The sequence below is a fragment of the Ambystoma mexicanum genome, chromosome 3q, assembly GCF_040938575.1.
Source record: "Ambystoma mexicanum isolate Mex_15411 chromosome 3q, UKY_AmexF1_1, whole genome shotgun sequence".
Taxonomy (NCBI): domain Eukaryota; kingdom Metazoa; phylum Chordata; class Amphibia; order Caudata; family Ambystomatidae; genus Ambystoma; species Ambystoma mexicanum.
The window spans coordinates 1,092,717,270-1,092,735,562 of record NC_090926.1 but is presented as its reverse complement, the minus strand read 5'-3'; the positions used below and the strand labels follow the sequence as shown (position 1 = coordinate 1,092,735,562).

Genomic DNA, 18,293 nt, shown 5'->3' with positions numbered 1-18,293 from the left:
GGATAAGGTAGCAGAGAATACTTTTATGGTTCAAGGAAATGCAATAGTGGTAAAGAATGCAACACAGAAATAAACTTGATATGAATTCAATCAGAAGATGATATAATCACTTTTTCCCCTGTGACTACTCACTCCCCCCCTATGCATTATGGAGAGATGGAAAGGAGGGCACACAGGTTTTCAGGAATACAATCAAAAGCAGTTCAGTTCCAGTTCCCTCCAGCAAGCTTAGAGAAACAGGGATGATTTTAAAACACAGGCCAAATACTTTCAAATGTGACTGCAATGAAGTGAAAAATATGCTAAAAATGATTTTAATTCCCTATAGGAGTTTCAGGGTAGGTGACAGCTACTTTGAATTAGTTCAGGTTAACACTAGCCATGATTCATGAATGATTATCAGAGTGAAAACGAATTTCAGCAGTGGAAAGCAAGAATTAATTAATTAAGACAGGTCTCTGTTCAACCCTGCTCTTTCTAAGAGCTTGAGTTCAAAAATGACAACTTATTCGCGATTTTCATGGGTTTTGCAATATTGGTTTCGCACCAAACCTTACACAGAGGTACACACCCTCTCTGCGCATATTACTGTATGTTTTCATTTTTCTAATATAAACCCAGTGTCTACAATATTAATAATTATGGGGTTTGGTATCAGAGCATCCTACAGCATCCCTGCTTCGTCTCAAACTGTGAGTGAATTTTTCATATTAATAATCTCCAAATTGTACCTTTTTGTCCACTCGGTATAATTAGTTATCAGTATTCTCATAAAACATATATTTGCTGGACTCTCTGAATCCACAGTCGTTTGTCTCCGCCCCTAGAAACTTGGTGAGTCAGTATGGTCACATGTCTTGCCTTCCCCCAGAGCAGTGTTGTTCAGGCACACCCAAATCAGCATATTCTATTCAATTGGAAGAGTCTATTGTTCCTTTCTCCAGCCTGCAGGGAAAATCCCCTCCCTCTTAATCAACAGGACCATGTGATTTCCTGTGCTGTTGCTGAGAAGACTAAGTGTGAAGGCTTCCCGGGGACAGCCAGCCTTTGAAGTCTCAGCTAACTCAGGTTACTGTTTAGCTCCTGAAATACAGGTCTCCTGTCAGAATTTAGATCACCAGCACCGGTCAGTGGCAAGCACCGGTATTGCACCCATTTTTGACAGCTGTCTTGAATCAATATCTTTACCAAGGAGATTTAGCTTGGTAGCATAGGATTCTCGCTGATATTGTATGGATGTGGATTCTTGCAGTGGAGTAATGTAGAACACCCAACAAGAAGTTGTATCCTTTTGGTGGTTTTGTGAGCCATGATTTTAGCAATTTTGATGATCAAGAAAATGAATTCACAAACAGCTCTGGGTTGCTTTTGGTAATTAGTATTTGTTTCAGGCTACTGTGTGGGTATCCCCACAGTGGTTCTAGGCAGTGATCTACTGTGTTCACTGACATGGCAAAAGTGGGTGGCAGCCTATTTTTCAGGTTTTTACTGCGCAATTTTTCCCGCGGCCATTATGATGTTTCTGCTGCCAGCAATGTTGTAGGGCTTGGGTGATTGGGTTCAAACATCCCACAGAGAGCACAGAGATTTTATGAGGAGTCCATAGATTTGGCGAAGGAATGACAAAGAGGATGTCGGTGAGGGTCTGTCTGGAGGAAGCATTGGAGTAGGTGTTGGCGATAGAAAGACCAGGGTTAGAGGCCAAGATATCCTTTCTGAACTTCTTCCTACCAGACTTAGTGAGAGGGAAGGATAGTCAATGGAGAAGCAGTTGGAAAAGATAGGGGAAACAGAAAGTGCCATGGGTTGGAAGTGAGGAGAGGATGGGGAAACTGGGGGCAGGGGGCTAAGGCAGGTAGGTGTGGGAGAAAAGAGACTGATGAGGTCACTGGGCAGGTAGGTCAAAGAAAAGCATCAGTATGGAAGCAAAATACAGAGAATTTTGCAATGGTAGAAAGATTTGACTTTCTAGCACAAAGCAAAAACAGCAAGATTTGGCTTTCTAGCACAAAGCAACAACAGCAAGATTTGACTTTTCAATCTTGGATTCAGATGTTAGCAAAGGGTTTTAGGAAGCACTGCGCTTCAGGATGACAACATGGGAGTAACAAGCAGAAAGAACAGTGATAGTCAAAGGTGGTAGGAGTGAGTCCATAAGGAGGGAACTAACCCATAGTTCTGGAGGAGGCAAAGTCAAGGCAGTCCAGATTTGTTAGAGGGGAATGAGGTGGCAGCATCATTGTGGTTATGGTGCAGGGAGGACCCCAATTAGTGTTCTGGAAGCGGACAGGGAGCAGACAGGGGCATTAGAAGTGGGCCTTTGCTGAGAGGGCCGGCTAAAGCCTGCCGGTCCCTGATTGGATGCAAGAAAACACTCAGCAACCAATTGGAGTGCTGCACAGGGAGAGGTGGTTCAGCAGAGCCTGCCTACACAACAAAGAAAACCATGGCGGCCATCTTGTAAGGGCCAAAAAAACAGTCAAATAAGCTGTCACGCTCGGCCGCCGTTGGCGGCTGTGGAGACGCTGACGATGGGGCGGCCATTGATTCGGCCGTCACGCTGCCGGCGTCCGCATGTAGCGGTCTAGTCTTCCGCCCCTCCTCTGCGGAGCCCATTTAACGTCATCCAACCCGGAAGCCCGCGCGTTGCAACCTTCGCGTCAGGCTCCGGGTTGGTACGCTGCAGTTTTCCGTTCCGTGGCTGCTGCCACCGTTCTCTCCCTTTGCTTCTCTTCCCTTCTCATGCCTTCTCCTTCCACTCCTCATTGCCTCCCACGTCCTTCTCGATCTTCCTCTCCCTCGTCTTGGCTAGCGTGTGTTTTTTCCCCGTGCACTCTCTCTGTGCCCGGTTTCCTGCTGGCTCTCCTCTTTGCTTAGCCGCTCTGCTTTCTGAAGTAGGTCCTCCTGCCTTTGCCCTGCCCAGTGGTCCTTCCAAGCTCTACTACAAGACCTGCAACAAGGGTTTTTTTGTGCCTGCTCGGCTTTTTCCCCTACACCGGTCTACCCCGGTTCGGGGCCCCCTTTGCCCCGAGTTAGAGGGGCAGGGTGGCTTCCTCTCGGGGTAGGTCTTATCATCAGACAAGAGAGCAAGCGGTCTGGAGAAGGAGATTTAGAGCAGAACCGGAAGAGATACCCCCAGGTGAGCAGGAAGGAATTAAAGAAAGACGGGGAACAGGGGTGAAGTTGGGAGAAAGTAGGAGTTTATCTGACAGATTGCAACGCCAGGAAGCAACTATGGCCACCCCCGAACAAGTAAAAGAGTTAGTGGCCGCAGTCCAGGCCTTGAACGTCGAATTACAGAACGTTAAGGCTGACAATCTAGCATTGAGACAGTTGATCACTTCTCGAGAACCCAGGGATCACGATTTGCCTCCCATGGCTTTGTCTACTGGCAAGTTTGACGGGACCCCAAAGCGCCTCAAAGAATTTCTGGAAGCATGTTCTATGTATTTCACGTTCAGACCAAGTTTGTTTTCAACTGATCACACCAAGGTGGGGTTTATGGTATCCAACATGACAGGGAACGCATTAGCATGGGTCACTCCCTTGGTGTCAAACAACGATCCTGTGATTAATAATTACGGTGGTTTTGTGACCTTATTGCGCCAGACTTTTGAACAAGCTGAGATTACTCATGTGGCAGCAGAAGAGCTATTGGACGTTCAACAGGGTTCCAGTGACCTGTTGATGTATATATCCACCTTTAAGCGCTTGGCTTCCACCGCAGGATGGCCAGAACAGGCCTAGTACACTGTATTCCGTCGTGGACTGAAGGAGGAGATAAAAGACGAACTGGCAAGAATAGCTCGTCCCACAACCCTGCCGGATTTGTTCTCCATAGTCACCCAGATTGAGTATCGTTTGAGTGAACGCAAGGCAGAAAGAAAGAAGCATAAGTCCCCTGTCTCCCTTCCTCAAGGTACCCATTCCTTACCTTCTCTAGCTCACCCCAGCAACAAGGAAGAACCTATGCAAGTCGGGTCAGCCAGAACTCCATTGTCATCCGAAGAGAGAAGACGCCGTAGAGAATTGGGGCTTTGTATGTACTGTGGCTCGGATTCCCACCTGCTTCGAAATTGTCCGGAAGTACCGCCGAGACGGTCGGGAAACGAACGACCTCGGAACTAAAGGGGACGAGTGACCGAGGTCGGACTATTAGTCCCTATCTTACAGTGATGGTGGCTCCTCACCCAACCACGCTGGACTCACGTCTCATGGCAGTTCCCATCCAATTGACTACCTCGACGGAGGTCCTTACCACCATGGCCCTGTTGGATTGTGGCGCTGCAGGAGTGTTTATGGATACTATGTGGGCACACAAACAAGGGCTCCCTCTTGTACAAAGGGAAGAAGTCCAGAAGGTTGAAGCAGTCGATGGTTCCCCGCTTTCGTCGGGTCCTTTCACCCACTCCACAGAAACCATGACGGTTTGCATCTTCCACCATTCGGAACAGCTACAGTTTGACTTAATCCGAGCAGCGAATTTCCCAGTAATTCTTGGAATCCCCTGGTTGAGGATGCATAATCCGCTCATAGATTGGACACAGAACACTTTGGCCTTCACTTCCTCATTTTGTAAACACAATTGTGGACTCCATCCCTCAGAAGAGCCGGTACAGGTCCTTACTCCTCTACAAGAAGGGGTAAACGAGATTTGTAAGGTCCCTCCGGAATTGACCGAATTCTCGGACCTCTTCAAAGACAACTCGGTTTTGGAGCTACCCCCACATCGGCCGGAAGACTGTGCCATCGAGTTGCTGCCTGATGCCCTGGTGCCATTCAGTCGCATGTTCTCCTTGTCTCTTATGGAAAAGAGGGCCCTTCGCAAATATTTGGATTCCCATTTAGTTAATGGCCTTATTCGACCTTCCAAATCCCCGGCCGGTGCTTCTCTCTTCTTCATACCTAAGAAGGATTCTTCGGAGCTAAGGCCCTGTATTGATTATCGTGGCCTGAACAAGGTCACGGTTCGAGACCGTTACCCCATGCCCTTGATAGCAGACATTCTGGAAGCAGTCCAGGGTTCCACAATATTTTCTAAGTTGGACCTCCGTAGTGCTTATCATCTCCTACGAATTAGACATGGGGATGAATGGAAGACTGCCTTTCGGACCCCGTTTGGCCTTTTTGAGTATCGGGTGATGCCGTTCGGCCTAGTAAACGCACCCGCCATATTCCAACGCTTTATGGATCGCCTGTTTTCCGATCTGTTGTATTGCAGTGTCATAGTTTATTTGGATGACATCTTGGTGTTCTCGAAGACCAACTCTGAACACGTGTGTCATCTTCAGACAGTATTCCAGCGTTTACGGTCGCAACAGCTATTGGTCAAGCTTGAGAAATGCCTCTTCTACCAGCCCTCTATTCCATACTTAGGATACATCCTCTCTCAGAAAGGAATCTCTATGGATCCGAGGAAGGTATCTGCCATCTTGGACTGGCCAGTTCCTGCATCCGTAAAGGACGTCCAACGGTTTCTGGGGTTAGCCAATTTCTATAGAAAATGTATCAATCACTTCGCACAGATCGTGCTTCGCATAACCGCCCTACTGAAGAAGGATGCCAAGCCCTTTCTTTGGTCGGAATCGGCCAACCAAGCCTTTATGGATCTGAAGAAAAGATTCTGCTCAGCGCCGATTCTGTCTCAACCGGATCAGGATCAGCCCTTCATAGTTGAGGCCGACGCCTCGGCCAAGGCCTTGGGAGCTGTTCTCCTTCAACTTAAGGATGGCAAGGAACATCCGTTAGCCTATCTTTCTAAAACTCTTTCAACAAGCCAACGGAATTACTCTGTAATAGAAAAAGAACTTTTGGCTCTCAAGGTCGCTTGTGAAGAATGGAGACACCTACTACAAGGCGGGACCCATCCTTTCGTATTACGTACTGACCATAAGAACCTGAAGGTACTCAGAAGTATGGATTGTGTCAACTCAAGGCAGGCCCGTTGGGTACATTTCTTTAGCCAGTATGATTTCACTATAACGTACATACCAGGCACTCAGAATAGTCTGGCCGATGCTTTATCCAGAAGTCAGTCTTCCGAGTACCTCACACCTCCAGTCTGTAACCCTCTGTTTCCCCGAAGCAGGATTGTGGGATTAGTTTCTTCCTTCCTGCAAGAAATCAAGATGGTAACCAGACCGGACTTGGTCACCTCAGTACCTGGGAATCTACGTCCACAGATCCGTTGGTCGGAAGGACTTTTGCTTGTGGGACAGCGTTTGTATGTTCCCTCCAAAACCCTACAGCGGAAGGTCCTGGTCTGGGGCCATAACCATGTGACCGCTGGACATAGAGGAGTTAAAGGAACTACAGAATTGATCTCTCGCTCATTCTTTTGGCCATCGCTCTCCCAGGATGTGAGACATCACTGTAGAACATGTATGGTTTGCGCACGGAATAAGAATACAACCCGCAAACCATATGGGTTATTGACGCAACCAGAATTACCCGACAGACCGTGGTCTCAGATTTCTACAGACTTCATTGTAGACCTGCCCTTATCCCAGGGTTCGACCTGTCTCATGGTTACCATAGACACGTTTACTAAACTGGCGCATTTTTCTGCACTACAAGGAATACCGTCTGCCGCTCAGATGGCGGAAGTTTTTCTTCGGGACATATTCAGACTCCATGGTCTTCCCGATAAAATCATCTCTGACAGAGGTAGTCAATATACATCTCGATTTTGGGGAGCCCTATGCCACCGACTAGGGATAGAAAGGGCTTTATCATCTGGCTTCCACCCCCAGACCAATGGTCAGACGGAGCGACTTAACGCCTCCCTCGAGCAATACCTTAGGTGTTACATCAACAAGAATCAGGACAATTGGGTTAGCCTTCTGCCCACAGCAGAATTCGCATACAATAACGCAGTACATTCGGCGACGGGTCTTAGCCCTTTTTTCTGTTCTTATGGGTTTCACCCTCGTAGTAAACTTCCTGTTTTTTCCTCACCCTCTAATATACCCACTATTGAATCTACCTTGGATCATGTAACGGCCGCACACTCTACCGCTCAACTGAGTTTGGCGGCCGCTAGGCACAAGTATAAGGTTTTTTCTGATAGGGCTCGCTTGCCCTGCCCTGATTGGAAGGAGGGTGATCGGGTTTGGTTATCAACCAGATTCTTGCCTAGATGGGTGCATTCGACCAAATTAACCCCCCGATTTGTAGGGCCTTATAAGATCATCAAGAAGATCAATCCAGTTGCTTATAAATTACAGCTTCCCAAGTCCATGCACCGGGTACACCCGGTCTTTCACTCCTCCCTCCTCCGTCCTGTTGATCCCCACATTTCAGTTAAGAAGGCTACAGGGCTGTCTAGTTATGCCAAATCCCTGCCCGAAGAATACGAAGTATCGGCCATCCGTGATTCCAGATATCGCAGGGGCCAGTTGGAATACCTGGTTTCCTGGAAGAACTACCCCAGTTCCGAGGACTCCTGGGAGCCTAATTCCTATATTCATGCACCCAGACTAGTCAGGAGTTTTCACCGGGCTCATCTGGGTAAGCCCGGGGGGATCGGCTCTGGAGGGGGGCATACTGTCACGCTCGGCCGCCGTTGGCGGCTGTGGAGACGCTGGCGATGGGGCGGCCATTGATTCGGCCGTCACGCTGCCGGCGTCCGCATGTAGCGGTCTAGTCTTCCGCCCCTCCTCTGCGGAGCCCATTTAACGTCATCCAACCCGGAAGCCCGCGCGTTGCAACCTTCGCGTCAGGCTCCGGGTTGGTACGCTGCAGTTTTCCGTTCCGTGGCTGCTGCCACTGTTCTCTCCCTTTGCTTCTCTTCCCTTCTCATGCCTTCTCCTTCCACTCCTCATTGCCTCCCACGTCCTTCTCGATCTTCCTCTCCCTCGTCTTGGCTAGCGTGTGTTTTTTCCCCGTGCACTCTCTCTGTGCCCGGTTTCCTGCTGGCTCTCCTCTTTGCTTAGCCTCTCTGCTTTCTGAAGTAGGTCCTCCTGCCTTTGCCCTGCCCAGTGGTCCTGCCAAGCTCTACTACAAGACCTGCAACAAGGGTTTTTTTGTGCCTGCTCGGCTTTTTCCCCTACACCGGTCTACCCCGGTTCGGGGGCCCCCTTTGCCCCGAGTTAGAGGGGCAGGGTGGCTTCCTCTCGGGGTAGGTCTTATCATCAGACAAGAGAGCAAGCGGTCTGGAGAAGGAGATTTGGAGCAGAACCGGAAGAGATACCCCCAGGTGAGCAGGAAGGAATTAAAGAAAGATGGGGAACAGGGGTGAAGTTGGGAGAAAGTAGGAGTTTATCTGACATAAGCAGGCAATAGTGGGAAAACATTTGCTTTCAAAATACCAAGGCAGCCCCGGGTATCACAAAGCTCAAAGAATGGCAGCACAATGAAAATGCCAAATAAAACAGTCCTTTCCAACAATTTTATGCAAATTTCATTTTTTTTCACATCTTTTTTTTCTTCAAATTTCGATTTTTCAGGTTCAATAATTTTCCTGGAGGTGCAGTAATTCACAGAAAGTGCACCTACCTAAATGGAATGTTCAGCAGCCTATAGAACTCTGCATACAGATTGACACACACCATGTGCTTATTGAGAACCAATTCTCACAAAATAGTAAGTGCATTGTATTTATTTCTCTATTATTAGCTTTTATTATATAAACATGTGTTATAAAACAGAAGCACTTTTATTTTTCCACAGAAATGGCAAACGCACTTGTGATTAGAGAAGAGCTTCCCAAAAGAAGAAATGAATGACAATAACATATATAATGGTACACAATACATATTTTAATTTAAACAAATAATGTAATTTGTACAGACCTTACTAAAAGAAAAATGTCCGTTTTTATTACAGTACATAGTTTTCATGATGAAACTGCCCCTGTTTAATTATACAAAATCCAAAGAATTACAAAGAGAAGCCCTTTCCCCAACTGCACATATCATGAACTTGTCTACCAAATTGGATGAACTAAGTAATGATTTTAAAGAACTTTTACAATATGTCAAAAATCATGACATTAAAAATGTTCCCTATCACTGTCCTTCTTGCACCTGTCCCTTTGTCCCGAGCAATCACCCACCATGAAATTCTGAACATTTTATTCAAAGATGCTTTGATGAAATCTCACTCCCTTCCTCCCCTCTTCATTATTGCACAGAAATTCCTAATTCTCCTATTTATGTGTCCCATTTCGATACCCCATCCCTTTCATGAATGAATATATTTGCTATGCTGCTATAAATGTGTTGTATATCATTGTGTGATATATATATATATATATATATATATATATATATATATATATATATATATATATATATATATATATATATATTTTAAAAGCCCCCAGTATGAGTCTGCAGACGCTATGGCTGTCTGGGGTGTCCGCACTCAAAATGGAGGTGCCCCCAAACAGATGCGATGTCCGGACATGTCTGGTTTCACATGACACACTTTTAATTAGCCTGTGGACACTGGGCCTGTTCTACGGACACACCTGATGCGTGCCTGCGGACAGCCGTCATAGCTGCGGATCTCATTATGAAAAGATGTCATGCCAACATCTCGCAGAAAATCACACACAGCTTTAATGACGCTGCACCTTGCATGTTCCATTTGCAGACCAAATAAACTTCACCGCGTCCACAACTGTCTCTGGGCAATGCAAGAACAAATTATTTTTGAATTTACGAACGTTTCCTTCAACTTTTCCAAGTCTCCTTCATTGCAAAGTACAATGAAATTCCAGTCACATAACCCAAATTGTTTCCTCCACAATGAAGAATAATGATGTCCGGATTATGGGGATGGAAAAAGTTAGAAATAGCCGGACATACCATTGATTCTATGTATATCTTTAAAATCAGACCAGTTAATATTCAGGCAATTGTCTTAAATAGGGTAGCCTGCTGTTCTGTATTCTCTAACACTATTCATTTTGTGCCTGCTGTATTGATCTTACTGTTTGTGCTAATATATTTGCGTGGTTAAGTTCCACAGTTACTCGTTGCTACCGCAATAACCAGCTGCCTCGCTAAAATAGAGTTTGCCGGACATACCATTCAGTCTATGTATATCCTTGTAATCCACGCAGTTAATATTCAGGCAATTGTCTAATATACTGTAGCGTGCTGTTCTGTATTCTCTAATCCTAGTCCTCTCGTCCATACCATATTGACCTTACTGTTTGTGCTCCTATGTTTACATGCCCAAGTTCCACAGTTATCATTGCTACTGCAATACTCTGCTGACATCCATTATTACTTTATCGTACATTACTGGGGTGAATCTTTTGCAAATGTGAACGTAAAAAAGTTACCAAAATGATCTCATAACCATCCTCTCATGCCGTAATTATTGCGATGCGTCTACCGTATTGTGCTCCTATGGCGGCTAGCTTTCTTCTCCAAGTAAAAATGGGTATAGACAACAAGGTAGGGCTAATCCAATCCCTAGTCAGACATCGAAAGAGGACTATGTCCGTATCTCACGTCTGTGTTCCTATTCCAGTCATCACAGACTCGTCCGTTACTTACCAGCCATTTGGCTCTTCATTTCTCTTAGGTAGTGGTCCGAATGTACATACTACCAGGCATACACAGTTCTTATTCCATAGCCTTAACTTGCATCAATGGGCTTACAATATCTGTTAAATAACGACAAAATCAATATAGACTCAGTTTCCATCCTGATTCAATAATGTGTCCTTTCCATGCAAGGCATCCTTAAAAGACCTGGATGAGGCACATGCTGTCTGTGGACTACCGTGGTGTCCGCAGATGTCGCAGCCAATCAAAAGGGTGGGTGGGAATGTAAACTCAATTTCAGTTATTTGTTTTTTCGTGGTGGCTCTGAAAAGAACTTTTTGTTAATAAACAACTTTTTTTGCATTTATTTACAGTGGTACTGTACACTCTACATCTTCCCTTCCAATTTTCTTACAGGAAAATGTCAATGCTTTCCTAACATTGTAAAGGAAAATTGCATTTCTGAAATCTGTGAAATTAACTCCATCTACACACAAAAAATTCACACCATCAGACCTTATTGTCACTCTGCAAAGATGACATTCCTTTAGCATATAAAAAAGCAGATACTTTATTGGCAAGCTGCCTTGATTCTTCCATTTGTGGACTGAAAAAGTTTCTAGCAGAGTCTGTGGAGCGAGACGTGAGGTGGACCAGTGTTTTGCTGTGGAGTGTTTTCTTTGTTTTCACTAAACTGTGGTTGTGACTCTTTCAAAAGCTGACTCGCACTGCAGGGCGGTCGTGGAGTCTAGCAGAGTCTGTGGAAGTCGTGGAAGTGGGAAGACAAACGCCGCCACCACTGTGAGAAGCCTGCTCTCTCCAACTATGAGCTGCAGTACGCGAGAGAAAACCAAAGCGGCTTCCTCGCCAAAGACACAAGCCCAGCGTAGGCTCGAGACATCAGAAGCCCTGTACCGCTGAGCCTCTTTCCCTGGAGTCCAAGTAAGTCACCCCGCAGTTGGATCAACTGAAATGTGCACGACAGAAATGCTGAACGTGTCCAACAAAAGCTTGCATACGAACATTGTCGCTGCTTTGGTCACCTCTGCTGTTGGCCTGGAGTCAGCTCAGCGGGCTTTTAACACGGGCAGATTTGGTCTATCTGAGCCCGTTAATGTGTGTGTGCCGTCATGTCCAATCCCCCAAAGTAAACATTTGCACGAAGTGATTAACACTCACACACATTTTTGCACCTTGCAAAGTGACAACACAACCGAGCACAGGGAGCACAGGGAGGTGGGACCTTATTGAGATGAAGAAACTGATGTGGGTAGTGTAGACAGTGTTGCTCAACCCCTCTATGTCTCAGCCTTCGAGGGAGGAATGCCCCTAGTGCCCCGGCTGCGTGTGCTCGCCTGGCAAGCTTACAGAGAAATCACGAAAAATGGTAAAGACATGAAAACTGGCAACAAACTGAAGCTGTCTGAACCACATAGCTTACAGGTTCAGAAAGATGTGGTGAATTTAGATTTACGAAATAAACATCAAAGTGCAGAAGTAAACTCCACTGATGAAAGAAAATGGGGGCAGACAAAATTCTTCAGTGCAATTGCAAGATCTGTTGATTTAAATTCTGTGACGACGAACTGCAACACGACTGTATTGGATAAAGACAAAGTATTTTGCTTGACCTCAGACTTTGTTGAAACGAACAACAAAGGTGTAGAGGGAACCCAAGGTGCTACACAAGGCGCATTAAAAGACAGAAAAAACTCATTAGAAGTCGTGAATAAATTGCTGTTCGATCTAACATGGAAAAAGATCGAAACTCCAAAAGAGTCTTGGCAGACCAACCTTCTAAAGCCGAGCACAGCACACCATCAAATAACAAAAACATGGTTGAGTGGTCAAGCCAAACGCAGAAGAACTGAAACAAGTGTATCACCCAGCATCAGCTGTTCTCAGCAGAGAAATATATATATATTTTTAAAACAACAAGTGATGACATGACAGAGTCTGTAATAAGGAATCAATTAAAGCAGAATCAACCGGAAACATCAATCCTAGAGAGGTCATCGTCTTCAAAGTCTTCCACAACAGACTCATCAGTCATGGAAAGTGTCTTTCCAAAAGTAAGGCGAGTGAAGAGCAACCTTAGGCCCAGTCTCCCTACCAAACGTGCTGAAGAAAACATTGCACGAAGGGAGAAATTTACTTGAGAAATGCAATCGACAATAATGTCCTCAATGGCCATAACCATTGCGCCTTTCATCAAACTGTACGAGCACCTAAATTACAACATTAAGGATCTGTCAACACTCGTCGCCTTAATAAACAAAAAAATATTCAATCTTGAAAGTGACAATAATTACCTCAAAGAAATTCATCATGATTTAAACAGAAAGATTGAGGCTTCGCTAAACACCTGACAGAACAAAACAAAAATAACAACTTGGAAAAAAAACTCTTGGCGGAGATGATAAAAGAGGCATTGGCACTCTTCAGAAATAAAAAGTGTGTATCAGGCTTTGTAACAAAAATGAAAGGGAACAATGCCACGATACGACAACTGGCGAGCTGATGAGCCTTGAGAAAACCAACTGTAACAAGACTAATGAACGTAATAAAGAGCATGGCCATTTGTTTGGAATGGAGTCCACTGCAACCCACGCAAACAGCTTTCTGGAACCAGGTGGGCAATCCTTTGACATACCAAAAAACAACATGATCCAGGAGCCTAAAGGGAAGATGAACTCAACCTTAAATTCTAATGACAAAAACGAGTCACTACAGACCAGTTGTGAGGGAATCCATGACAACAAACTGGTAAAGACAAAACTGAACAAGGTGTCCTTCCAACAAGTGAGCATACTGGACTGAAGGCTCTATGAATGCACAGAACAAGAATTAGAATGGCACACACATAGAGGCTCAACTAGTAACACAGTGGTACCTTGATATGGACCTTAGAAAGATATTCTTGTTAAATGGCAACATAGTCGGAGATATCCCGGCCATCCATCCCGACGTGGAGAAGATTCAATAAAAACTCTGCACTTGACTACATCTTTGTATCTGAGGTCTTATATACATTGGCTACAAGTCTTGAGGTCACACCAATGGCCTTCAGTGATCATGACATGATGAAGTTGAAGTTACTTCTCCCTGGTGGCAACAAACAACCTGAATGGAACCATGATGTGACAGTAGAATCAAACAGAATAAGACTGAAACTCAAAGATGAGACCATGAACCAAATTGCACTAAGATATAGTAATGAACAGGAGGAGGTTGAATACCAGAACCTGTTATCTCAATTTATGGAAAAAAAGCAAGGACTAAAACATCGCAATTTTGTGCCCAAACACAAATACAACCTTGACATCTTAAAACGGAAACGGCCGATGCAGACTGAAATAAGAAACATGTCCCGCGTCGATATCATAGTTTGCTTAGCTACAAAAAAAGCTGTTAAACAAAAATATAAGAACTGGATCATAGCACATAAAGCAGTCATGCTACAGAACGATTCAGAACTGATGATGTTAAAGATGAAGAAGACAAACTCATCGGGGTTTTGGAAAATCATCAGTAACAAATGTGCTCCACAGACAGCTTTACAATCTAATATGGTCTCCGAGGCAGCATGGATCTCGTTATTCAGCAAAAAAAATGACGACTTGAAATTACTGAATCTTACTTGTTGGGATCTCTAATTTGAAAAAGCTGACATCTTGAGTATCGTCAACAAAGCAAGTGCATCGAGGGCCCCCTGATGGCTTGACAAATTACACAATCAAGAGAAACACAGAGAGATGGGCATACATCTGCGACACGTTATTTAGGAGAATTACCATCAAATGTGCCACCCCAAGATCGTGGAAAAGCACGGTAGTCATACCAATTTTCAAAAAAGGCAACAGATCCAATCCAAAAAAATATCGGCGATAGCATTGCTAGACGTCTTGGGAAAAGTGTATGCAACACTTCTCCAACAAAAGTTGCTAAAATGGACCACAGAAAGTAATCATATCGACATCAGACAATCAGGCTTTGTAAAGGGTGTGGGCTTTGAACCTCCTAATTCTAAATGTTCTTAAAATGGATGCGTTAAGAACCAGGAACAAAATCTACTTGGCATTCTTAGACTTTTGTTATGCTTTCGATAGCATCAATCGAGGAAAGCTTTGGAGGAAGTTAAGGAATTGGGATTGTCCACCCAGTTTACTAGCAGCCATCAAAGAGTTTCACATGGACACTAACATTAAAATCCGGCTGGATCAAAATGGGACATTATAGACCGCCATCAATACTTTTAGGGGTTTGAAACAAGCATGCCCTATTGCATCTACTATATTCAACTTGGTTCTCTCTGATATTTGCGTTGCGATGAACGGAGGGCCTTCCTTTTCAATGAAAATTCATGGATCACACGTGAGTTGGTTAGTATATGCTGATGACTTAATACTATAAGACATGACTCCAATTGGACTACAACGTAAATTGGATGCAGTCGAAGCATACGTCAAAAATAACTGTCACAACAAAAAGAAGTGCAAAATAATGTCCCTGCAAAATCTCATGACGAGAAAAAACACCAGCAAAGAAAAATGTGTTTGGTGCGTGGAAAAGGAGATCTTGAACACGATATCCAAAACTAAATACTTAGGCCTGAGGATAAGCATAAATATCAACGACGGTCCACGGGCAGAAACTGCTAAAAGTAAATGTCGGCAGATGGCATGCCAAGCACTCATCTTGAACAAACAATAAGGGAAGTTCTCATTAAGACCGGTAATTCATTTTTATCAACAAAAGACAGTCCCATCACTTATCTTTGGAGCCGAAAACGCATTTGGCTGCTCCAATGAACTCTGGTCTACCCAGGAAAACATATTTTGGGTTAAAGTACTCCAGCTACCAAATGGAACTTCAACTGCATGCTTACGTCATGAATTAAGTCTAACACCGATTAATGCACTAGTATGCTGGAACCTACTAACCCTTTTTCGGAAAACAATGCTAAAAAGCCAACGCCACAGTTCCAAATCTTACATAATCCTGGTAAAGAAAATCCAAACAGCATGCTATCATTGTGGAACAATCGATGTGTAGAAGTACTAAAAGAGCATGACATTGATCTAATCACGCTATATTAAAATCCAGACTTGGCAAAAAAAAATTATGGAGATCTGATTGGTTTCAGACAAGTGAACTAAGAAGAAACTCTAGGCTCATGAAGGATGCCCCTACCGAAGCAAGGGATTATAGCAAATTGCAAGACTATGGCTCGCTATTTCTCAACCAAAACAAAAGATCTCTATATATGCATTCAAAACAAAAGAACGAGTATGAATATGGTCAAAATATGTCAAACTAAATCAAACATGTCGTTTCTGTGCCCTAAACAATGAAACGTTAAAACATCCAACGTTATTCTGCACAAAGCTACGAAACCTAAGAACAAGGCACTTGGGTTCATTGTTCGTTAAACAACAAACGTTAAATGCGGATGACTGGTGCCAGTCATGTTTGATGGAACCGACTGAAAATTGAAATTTTCGTTGACACTCTTTTTGAAAGACATAAGAGACCTTTTGGCTGAGACTAGCTGTGAGCCAGACCTGTAAAGGACCCTAAAATAAGATGCAATATGCACTAAGAAATGAGACGGACTAACGGATAATTGATTTTATGTTAACCATTGTTTGATAAAGAGATTGAAGTAAAGGTTTTCTGTTTTAAAGGCTTAAAGAAACCAATAAAATAAAAAAATAAAATGTTTATTGGACATCTTCATGCTTGTTTGTGATTTGTTTCAGAAAAAAATAATCTTGTCAGCAGGAAACAGTTCAATTAGGCTTTTTAAAGAAATACTTCAGAGCAACCTGCAAATACACTGGAGTCACATACCCCAAACTGTCCCCTCCACAATGCAAAATTACAATGTCTGGACATTTAAAGTGAGCCATACTCTGCCAAAATAAAAAAAAGGCTTTCCCAGTTTAAGCCACAAACTGAATGCCATAAAACATCCACTTCTGTCAATCCAATACTTCCAAAGATGCCATGATTTTCAGCAAACACTTTCAATGACTGAATTGAAGAGTCCCACAGAATCCACATCCTCTGCCTTCTAAAACACATAGGGCCTCATTCCGACCCAGGCGGTAAGTTACCGCCTGGGTCGTACCTTTACCACCATGGCGTAAACTACGTTTACGCCATGGTGGTTGGCGGACTTACCGCCCCATTCCGAGGTTGGCGGGGCGGTAAGTCCCCAATCCCCATTTACCCTTCCCCATTCCCATTTTTGCCCCATAGGGCATAATGGGAGTGGGGAAGGCGTTAATTACGCCACCGTAAATTACGGTGGCGTAATTAACGACAAGGTCCCTTAGCGCCATGGATTTTAACACCTGCTAAAAGCAGGTGTTAAATCCTCCATGGCGCTAAGGGACCTCGGAATCAGGCGGTAAGGGTCGGCGCTGTTTACGCTGCCGTAAACCCCTTACCGCCTGGGTCGGAATGAGGCCCATAGTGTTATGGACTTGATGGTCGTGCAGAGTATGTATACCTCCGTCCCAAAGTACCCCACAGACAACACCAGAAATACTGCCTGTGCGGTCTTTGAGACCACAGGTGGAAGTCCGTCGGGCCTGATTCAGGAACAGCCAGAAGAACCCCTTGAACGCTGTAAGGCAATGGATATGAGGTTATGCACAGAACAGGAAGAATAACACAAGAACACAGGTAACTTGACACTGCTTACCTATGTGTACGAAAAGGTTGCCCAGAAATGTGAGGAAGGACTGGACCCCAAGGTAGGAGCTGTATGAGGTCAGGAGTATAGACAGGTAAACACCTAGCGTGGAGGCCTGAGGTCAGGTTCCAAGACAAAGAGACGTGATCCGTAGAGTATCCAGGGACGATACCGTGGTCAGGCAACAAGAGTACCAAAGTTCGAACAGTAGAAGGGTGAGGAAGAGCAGTCCATGGAGCAAAGCGTAGTCCGGCAACAGGAGGTCCAAAGTTCGAACAGTAGCAGGGTGAGGCAGAGCAGTCTGTGGAGCAAAGCGTAGTCTGGCAACAGGAGGTCCAAAGTTCGAACAGTAGCAGGGTGAGGCAAAGCAATCCGTGGAACAAAGCGTGGTCGAGGAAACAATCCGTAAGTCAAACCGAAGAACTAAGCGTCACGTGATCCAGGAGGAAAACAGCTGTGAAACAACCCTCCTTGTTTCCGGAAGCCTTTAAACAATGTCAGGAGTCACGTGATACATGACACGGAAGCGTTGCTGCATGATGGAAAATCACGTGATCCGTGACGCGCGGGTCTCCGTGGGCAGCGCATGGCGTTATGGCGAGACGAAAACCTCCAGTTCAGCTACCAAGAACAGGAGGGGCGATAGACGCCAGGTCTGCCATGCTGCAATCTACCATGATGGGCGAAGGGATGCAAGGGCTTACGTGAGCCAGGGTACGTGTGTGGGGTAGTGGGAGGGACGGAGGCCGAGGGCGGAGAAAGAGCAACTGTAGGGGATGCACTTGGTGTGGGAGACGTGACAGAGTCCCCCCTCAAAGGCCCATGACCCCGTGGGCAGGTAGGGCAGTCCCTATGAAAACGGGCAACAAGAAGTGGGGCATGGACATCACGGGAGGAGACCCAAGAGCGGTCCTCGGGACCATAACCCACCCAGTCCACGAGATACTGAAGGCGACCCCTGTGAAAGCGGGAACCCAGGATAGCACTGACCTCGAAGACATCCGGGGAGGACACCGAGACAGGGGCGGGTGGAGCACTGACACGGGTAGGAGCTAGGCAGGGCTTGAGGCGAGAGGTATGAAATACCG

The 18,293-nt window shown here is 45.1% G+C and overlaps 1 protein-coding gene across 3 annotated transcripts in view; it reads left to right on the top strand.

Annotated features, from left to right (window-relative positions):
- The window catches only part of LOC138581962 (coagulation factor XI-like), a 349,622-nt gene that overhangs the window by 60,376 nt on the left and 270,953 nt on the right, over positions 1-18,293 (top strand). Inside the window, exon 1 of one of the 3 annotated variants that reach the window (XM_069652874.1) lies at positions 8,458-8,583. The exons of 1 other annotated variant lie outside the window; for it this stretch is intronic. In XM_069652874.1, coding sequence (XP_069508975.1) covers positions 8,551-8,583 — 33 coding nt within the window. In that variant the 5' untranslated portion in view covers positions 8,458-8,550. Of the gene's footprint in view, positions 1-8,457; positions 8,584-18,293 lie in introns of those variants that run through there. One more of the 3 variants, XM_069652871.1, reaches the window with a different exon arrangement.